Source organism: Danaus plexippus, chromosome 23, assembly GCF_018135715.1.
Source record: "Danaus plexippus chromosome 23, MEX_DaPlex, whole genome shotgun sequence".
Classification (NCBI taxonomy): Eukaryota; Metazoa; Arthropoda; class Insecta; order Lepidoptera; family Nymphalidae; genus Danaus; species Danaus plexippus.
The window spans coordinates 1,827,258-1,834,661 of NC_083551.1; the positions used below are offsets into that span (position 1 = coordinate 1,827,258).

The following is a 7,404-nucleotide window of genomic DNA, read 5'->3' on the forward strand; positions in this document are numbered from 1 at the left end:
TAGTTATAGAATAAAAAAAAACTATCAGAATATAAAACGTGTTGTATAAATATAAATGTATAGCAACTGTATAGCAACTGTCTGCGATTGCATCGAACAATAAAATTGGTGGTTGCCAAAAAACAAAATAGATATTCAATAATGTAGGTAAAAGAAATCAATAAAATACCTACCGCTAGAAATTAATCACTCCTGTATCGATTAAGTTCTTAAAAGTATCTAAGTACTGATATTTATAAGATATTGCACTCGATCTAACATTGTAACATAGAAATTGTATTAGTATAAACAAGATTTTCAGTTTGATATTACATATATATAAATATATTTAGTTATAGGTAAAAAAATCTTTATCTATTATCTTAGAATTTTATTTAAGATTATCGGTGATTAGAATCAATTTTAATTAGGTTTTGATGCACTGAAGAACATTAACATGGAAGACTTCTATGATTTTATCTACAAATTGAAATGCGTAATTATAAAATGATTTAGATTTTTATAATCTTAATTCAAAGTCTTTGTAATACCACCAAACTGTCAGTAGTTTTATAAATTAATGTTTTTTTTTTTAATTTCTTACAGCGTAAGACACATTTTAATCATGTTACGACAAACTTAATTTACTAATTAATTTGAAATTCAATGATATAAGATTTCATTAATAATTTTAATTTCACGAAACGATTTCCTCTCTTTTTGAGACGCTGATAATAAACTAATGTATTTATTTACAAGTAAAGTAAATTTGTCGTTACGAAAAATATCTGTTCTAACTTCTAAATGTTTTCCTGCCATCTATCGCATCTCACATAAAGCATCAATTCGGAGGCATTAACATTTGCACTCACTCAAATTTAGAACAAGAATCAATTAGTTTTTAGCCTTTTTTTCAGAGGGAAAGTCATCAAACGACAAGAGGGAGTGTCAGACTACTACTGACTAAAAACCCCCGTACCTTCTCCTGTTTTGAGCCAGGTCGCGGTACGTCATTGCGCAACCCGGTTTGACAAAGGCTCTAGGACCCCGTCCATGGTGGTCTAATAGTCATTGAGGCGCGGTACGCTAGGGCCTGGTTCTGGTCCGACGGCGAGCTACTGTCGCTCGGCGTCGTCAGCCCCGCGCGTACAGTGGCCGGAGATCGTCTCGCGATTCCCGAGCGCCCCTGGGGCGTGAGGATTATCATTCCTACATGTGAAATCCTTTTTCAACTGCGTTTGTTATACGAGTAATATTGTGCATTCGTATATTCTAAATCGTTGCTCATTATCATTGTCATTTATCAATTATTAGATCAAAAAGTTCGTCTCATGTAACAAAAAAAATAAAATGTCATCGCGATTATCTCTTTAAAGATATGATATAATAAGTAAAATGTTAAATGAATCATTAAACAAACCATCTATCAAGTCTCCAGTTTATTGACAATGTTAAAATACAAGTTATTAATCACAGGAAATGTTACCGGGATGTGTTGAATTACTAAGCCTCAGTGATTATCTCCTTCCCGGGTTTCCAGGACAGAAGCACGGTTTTGGACATAAGGACTTTGGTCCTGTTTGAGGACAAGCTCTCTGGGTGCCGTAGCCATGTTTGTCTTTAACCGAGTGTTTCAATTGCGACATTAGATTATTAATTTGGTTTGTCAATTGACCAACGGTGTTGCACATGTTCTCGAGTGTTCCCATGGATAAAATACCATCCTCTTTAGAGCCACGGTCACCTGGAATGTCGACGGTTGACGAACAACCTGATGGACACGCATTGAAATTCAGACATTTATCTGAAGAGGTCGCCGGAAAAGGAAGTGGGTGATATGGGGGTGCACACGGTGATATCGGCGGGGGTTGAGGACAACGATCCACCTGCGGATGGCTGTTCGTCTTACAACCTTTGCCACATTTATCTAAGGCACAGCCGGTTTGTACTGGATTTTGGTCTATATTTGTCATACCTTTATTAGTAGGACAGGCAGTATTACCGCACTGAGGCGGTATGTTTGCTGGACACTTCATATTACTGCAGCTAAATGGCTCATCAGTTCTATATTCTTTGGGCAGAGTCGTTTTGCAATCCGGACAAGGGCAAGTTACCTTTATAACGCCAGCCTTTATGTCCTTTATCTTGCCGGGCGTGTAGTTCAAACATTCAAAATGTATCCAGGTCTGGCAGGCACCCTGGCACTGTAAGCCAGTCTTTTCGGATACTTGCCCTAAACATATTTTGCAAGGGTTTTTTGTCTTGTTGCATTTTGGCATCTTGGCGATGTTTGGCTATTAAAAACAACCGCTGTGCATGGTTTTTTTTGTGAAATATGAGAGATGGCTTATGTTTACATCATATTTTTTTATGGACTATATAAACAAATGTGACAGTGTTCTGTTACTTTGATTGACAGTTTCTTTTTCTTTTATTTCGCACACCTACAATTTAAAGATGAAAACAAATCTCAAGTCAATACTTCTTGCTCATAATCAATGCACATTTCTATGATTATTTTACTAAAATAACAAACTCACGTTTAGATTTGAATACTGGTTGGGACGAGGAAATTTTCATTCTATGAATATAAATGATTTTTTCCTTTTAAATCCATGAAATGTTATGTTGAAAAAATACTGGTAATACTAGTAATTAAAAGAGACAAAACCTCTGCCATGCCATGCAGCATGCCATGGATTCACAGTGCGGGTGTCGGGTCCATCGCATTGCAGGGAGAGGAGCTTCAACAGTGCCTGCGACTTGCGACCCAGGTGAAAGTTTAGGGGCCCCTATCTAACGCGCTTTAAACGCAGACCTCCACCGTCCGAGCTAGAAATTTTATCATTAAATAAAATTTCTAGAACAAAATGAAACCAAAATAAATGTAATAATCTTGTATTATATTTAATTCATGTCAGTTGGATACTTTCATCTTGCAAACGAGTTCTTTGACTTGGTTAGACAGCTGTCCAACTGTGCTGCATAGATTTTCGATACAGGAAAATATCGATCTCCGTTCCAAATTTCCCAACATTTGAATATCCGATGTAATCCTTTTAATTTTTTCAAATGGTTTTGCTGAAAACATTTCAGTTACATTTAATATTTTCACATTTAATTTGTATAAATGTAAATAAAACTAGTATTATTCGGATTTACTACGCGGATTTTATTATTTAAAAACTACATAATCCCGACGTTTCGGTTTCACACCTCGTCTGCCCGTGATCACGGTTGCTGCAAAGTAACCGAAACGTCGGGATTATGTAGTTTTTAAATAATAAAATCCGCGTAGTAAATCCGAATAATACTAGTTTCATTTAAATGAATACTCGCGAAAATCTTAGATCTCATTATGTATAAATGTATTCGTAAAATTCTTACCAAAACTGGATTCTTGTGACATATCAGAGCATGAAATTGATCGTATAGGACATGGTTTACATAATTTTTGTTTAGAAGGGCACTTTGTAGGAGAGACTGTCGGACATGGATTTTTCAGCGCTTCGGGCGATGTGGGGCATAATGGAGAAACTTTCTTTTTTATTATATCTTTAGGAGGCGAAGTGCGTCGTGGAGGGGACGGATCTCTATTAGGAGAAGTAACATTGTTATTGGTAGTTGGCTTTGGTTGTGGACACTGAGGAAGTTTGCAATGGTCAAACGATGGCGAAGGATTACATTTGGCTGCGGGTTCAGGATAACATGGAATCGGCTTTTCAACATTCTTTGGACATTCAGCGGAAATACAACGTGGCACTTTGTTGACGGGGCATTGTGTTTTTTCACACGGTTCTGGTGGAACCTGGATACATTCTTTAGGAAGTGGTGTAATGCAATCTGGGCATGGACATGCGATTTTTATGATGCCTAACTTTATATCCTGAACTTTACCGGGAGAGTAGTTCAGGCATTTGTAATGTGCCCATTTTCTACATGCACCTTGACATTGGAGCCCATTTTTCTTTGACACTGTCTCGCAACAGATTTTACAAGGATTTTTTACTTTACTAGACTTCATACTGTTAGTTTGTTTTTTTCTTATTATTACTTTATTCCATTGCAGACTACATATTTCTCATGTTACACACAATTTTTTTAAGAAATGCTTAGCCATTTTAAAAAATTATTTTAACATAGATATCCCATTACTTGATTGATATGATTTAATAAATTATGCCTTCCATCGGATTTTGACACAAATTTAAGTATTGTCCTATAAAAACAAAAAAAAATTTTGAAATTGTAAGACGGAAAAAAATGACTTTTCTTTAAGGCAATAGATACATATAAGTTATATCGGTCAATGCTACAAAAGTCAGTCTCATGAGGACATACATTTAACGCAATTTTCAATGCGCTATTATTATAAACAAGTTAGTTACGAAGAAATAATAAAAAGCTAACGTGGCTTGAACAATAAAAAAATATTATTTTTTATTGTTCAAAAATTAATGTAACTATTAAGAAGAAGAAAAAATATACTTATCAAAACAGGTAATGGACACCGAGAACAATGAAATACGTTACTTTTCACCTAACAGGCAGAATGCGTTTACTGCCACTGGGATGAGCCTAAATTTACATTATCTAAGATTTTCCTAAATTTAAGCATACACAGGTTTTGTGACCTCACTTTTATAGACAACAAATTTCGATTACTTGCTTAAATATTAAGCATACAAAATATAACGACAATGATACCAAAACTAATATTTTGGAACGTGAAATCGAAATACATATGTCAACAATTCTGTGTCAAATGGCAACTGTCAAAGACTGAAGTAAAATAGAGGTTATTTCATTAAGTTGAACAATAAATAATTTAAAATGCCGTTCATGAAAGGAAGAGCACCTATTCGCCGAACTTTGGACTACTTGAATGCAGGCAAGCTAGTGCTCAAGGACAAAATAAAAATATTTTCCGTTGCATACAACATTCAGGGCCAAAATAATGTCGGAGCCAAGGAGTTCGTTTTCTGGTATCTACCACAAATCCAGTACAAAAATCCAGACGTGCAAGTCGCTACATTAAAGAATTTGACACCATCTCCATTTATAAAGTGTTATTTTGACGACGGCAGGCAAATATTGGTGGACATAGATAATAAATCAAAGGAAGATATAATGGAGCACTTATTGAATACCGTTGGTAAATCGCAAGAAGTTTTGGCAGCAGAGGCGATAGAAAAAGAGGACAATCCCGCTAACTTCGGTACCGGTTGTCAAAGACCCTGCATATGCGAAATATATGGTCAAGTTCCGTGCCCTGGTGTAGTCCCGTTGCCGAAATTCATGCGCGGCAAATATAAAAACCAAACAGATTAGATAGTTATTTACAATAGTTTTAAGTAAAATTATAGTAAATTAGAAAATAATAAACATAATTTTAGTTATCCATTTATATTTTTATTTAAAAAACTATTAATTTTCACATAAATACATAATTTAAAAATTTTACCACATGTAGGATACACAAAAAAAAAGTATTAGTATATAGACTAGCTTAGAATTTGTAATCCTTCATAACATTGGCCATCAATGCTGCGGCAATGTAATGGAAATTCTCAAAAGCCACAAAAGTCTTTGAGTTTTCATGAAAAAATAGTTTATCGTCAACTTCTTTTCCTCTGGGTCCAGTGTGAAAGAAAATCCAATGATTTCTTTTCTGCTTATCGATATCCTTAAAAATGTTACATTATAAATTCAACTTCTATCAATATCATTACAATTAAAGTACAGTTATCCTCCAAAGAAATACACAACTTGTTTGTGATACTTATAAAATATAAAATTTTGACCAGTCGAAAGTGTTTTACCAATATAATTTATGTACTATAAATATATTTTTTTTCTAAAAGCATTAGATTTACAGTCATAAAGTGTATGTCACAAACAGTAATTATTATTTACATCAATGGCGAGCTTGAATTCATTTATTTTGTTAACATTAGATGGCCCGGCTATAATGACGGTAGCATCTTTCAATACTTCCTCTTTCTCGCTGCAAGCCTTCAGAGCAGTGTGTGACTTGGCGGTCATATTTTCACTTGCCTTGTACAGTAATGGAGACACCGGATTATTCTACAAGTTTATAAAGTTGTTACGAATAAAATATTACTTATGTTAAACAGGTGAGTGGAAGTATCGTCTTAATTCGAGATTATTATGTTTAAAACTTACTTTACAGCAACACATAAATTTCAAATTAATACCAAGTATTGGGCACAGTAATAAATACGAATTTAGCACTGGATGCGGTGGACCGAAATATGCTAAATTCAGCCCATTTAAACAACCATATTCTTCCTATAAATTATTAATATATAAACCGATAAAATTCAACAAAATATTACATTTTAATGTATAAGAAAACGTAAAATAATAAAACAAACAATTATAGCCATCATTGTGGCTAGGGACTGAATGCTAGCATGCGTTCGGGATCGCATGCATACTACAGGTACTGTTGATTGGTTCGCAAATCTTTGTACACACATATGTGTCATTGTAGCAACAAATATAGCGTCTGCCATGAAAGAAAATACTCTGAAAAATTAATTAAAAATTTTATGCTAATATATCGGGGATTTTCTTAGCATTAGGATCATAATATTGTTTGGTAACCTGCCCATATAGTCCTGGTCCCAGGCTAAATTATCAACTATATTGACGTCATACGCGCCGAGGAGAGTCGCTGCTTTTGAAACAGCCATATTTAGAAAAGGTTCATTGAGCTCTTGTAATATCATCACCTTGGAACCGGCGAGAACGTCCTGTCAACACTTATTATATAATAATTCTTAACATTCTAATGTTACAGATAATATTTAATCTACTCACCAATCTCTTACCGTGGGTATTTCCGATAGTACATTTCAAATTCAAAGCACTCTCAAGCACCTCTAACACCATGGGTGCTGACCAGTTTTTAAAACATATTAAATGTTTCGGCTTTGTGTTCCTTTACAAAATTATTAATTTATTTTAAACTACAACCGGACTTTGAGCATAGTTTTATTATGAGTAATCTACATCCGAAAATATTAAGATGACTAAAGTATAATTTCATACGGACTTACATACAGCAATGTTCATTTCTTATTTGCGACAACAATGAAATGTTATTAACAAAAAATTTAAATAATTTCATACTAATTCACGATCCTTAAAATAAAAATTTATATTAAAAATAACAAATAGCTAAGTAACATAAAATTTTGACAAATTCAAAATTGAAATAACGCCTTAGAGTTGCCTGCTGTGATGTCTCAAATAAAAGTCAAAATTATTAATATAATATGTATTTTTTTTGCTCAAAAAACAATAAGTTTTTTCTTATTTGTTCGTATTTATTTCATTTGGGTTTATAACATCCAGATTTTTAATTACTTAAGCTCTCCCATGATATCTAATACACGC

The 7,404-nt window shown here is 33.9% G+C and overlaps 4 protein-coding genes across 5 annotated transcripts; 1 reads left to right on the forward strand and 3 right to left on the reverse strand.

Annotated features, from left to right (window-relative positions):
* Positions 1–1,401: 1,401 nt before the first annotated feature.
* Positions 1,402–2,710, reverse strand: LOC116774792 (uncharacterized). Its single transcript, XM_032667550.2, has 3 exons — positions 2,651–2,710; positions 2,520–2,560; positions 1,402–2,423 (listed from the first exon to the last, which is right to left on the reverse strand). The coding sequence occupies exon 3, from the start codon at positions 2,256–2,258 to the stop codon at positions 1,497–1,499; it is 762 nt and encodes a 253-aa protein (XP_032523441.1). The 5' UTR covers positions 2,259–2,423; positions 2,520–2,560; positions 2,651–2,710; the 3' UTR covers positions 1,402–1,496.
* A 153-nt stretch (positions 2,711–2,863) lies between these two features.
* On the reverse strand, positions 2,864–4,236 carry LOC116774787 (keratinocyte proline-rich protein-like). The gene is made up of 2 exons (XM_032667546.2): positions 3,367–4,236; positions 2,864–3,060 (listed from the first exon to the last, which is right to left on the reverse strand). Exons 1-2 carry the CDS (start codon positions 4,001–4,003, stop codon positions 2,897–2,899), a joined length of 801 nt encoding a protein of 266 aa, XP_032523437.2. The 5' UTR covers positions 4,004–4,236; the 3' UTR covers positions 2,864–2,896.
* Positions 4,237–4,731: 495 nt separating this feature from the next.
* Positions 4,732–5,382, forward strand: LOC116774695 (small ribosomal subunit protein mS25). The gene has a single exon (XM_032667420.2). It carries the CDS (start codon positions 4,813–4,815, stop codon positions 5,308–5,310), a length of 498 nt encoding a protein of 165 aa, XP_032523311.1. The 5' UTR covers positions 4,732–4,812; the 3' UTR covers positions 5,311–5,382.
* Positions 5,067–7,227, reverse strand: LOC116774916 (ornithine transcarbamylase, mitochondrial-like). Of its 2 annotated transcripts, XM_032667700.2 has the most exons (7): positions 7,065–7,227; positions 6,826–6,946; positions 6,610–6,758; positions 6,378–6,531; positions 6,166–6,291; positions 5,896–6,066; positions 5,067–5,665 (listed from the first exon to the last, which is right to left on the reverse strand). In XM_032667700.2, exons 1-7 carry the CDS (start codon positions 7,133–7,135, stop codon positions 5,489–5,491), a joined length of 969 nt encoding a protein of 322 aa, XP_032523591.2. In that variant the 5' UTR covers positions 7,136–7,227; the 3' UTR covers positions 5,067–5,488. The 2 variants fall into 2 exon arrangements, with proteins under 2 accessions (XP_032523591.2, XP_032523592.2); XM_032667701.2 differs by lacking the exon at positions 6,166–6,291 and having other exon boundaries at positions 7,065–7,226.
* Between the last annotated feature and the right edge of the window lie 177 nt (positions 7,228–7,404).

Coding starts and splice junctions, on each gene's coding strand:
- LOC116774792 (XM_032667550.2), bottom strand. CDS start 2,258: ATGCCAAAATGCAACAAGACAAAAAACCCTTGCAAAATATGTTTAGGG.
- LOC116774787 (XM_032667546.2), bottom strand. CDS start 4,003: ATGAAGTCTAGTAAAGTAAAAAATCCTTGTAAAATCTGTTGCGAGACA. Junction 3,061..3,366: donor GTCACAAGAATCCAGTTTTG/GTAAGAATTTTA, acceptor AAATGTTTTCAG/CAAAACCATTTGAAAAAATT.
- LOC116774695 (XM_032667420.2), top strand. CDS start 4,813: ATGCCGTTCATGAAAGGAAGAGCACCTATTCGCCGAACTTTGGACTAC.
- LOC116774916 (XM_032667700.2), bottom strand. CDS start 7,135: ATGAAATTATTTAAATTTTTTGTTAATAACATTTCATTGTTGTCGCAA. Junction 6,067..6,165: donor AATTTATGTGTTGCTGTAAA/GTAAGTTTTAAA, acceptor ATAAACTTGTAG/AATAATCCGGTGTCTCCATT. Junction 5,666..5,895: donor AATTCAAGCTCGCCATTGAT/GTAAATAATAAT, acceptor AACATTTTTAAG/GATATCGATAAGCAGAAAAG.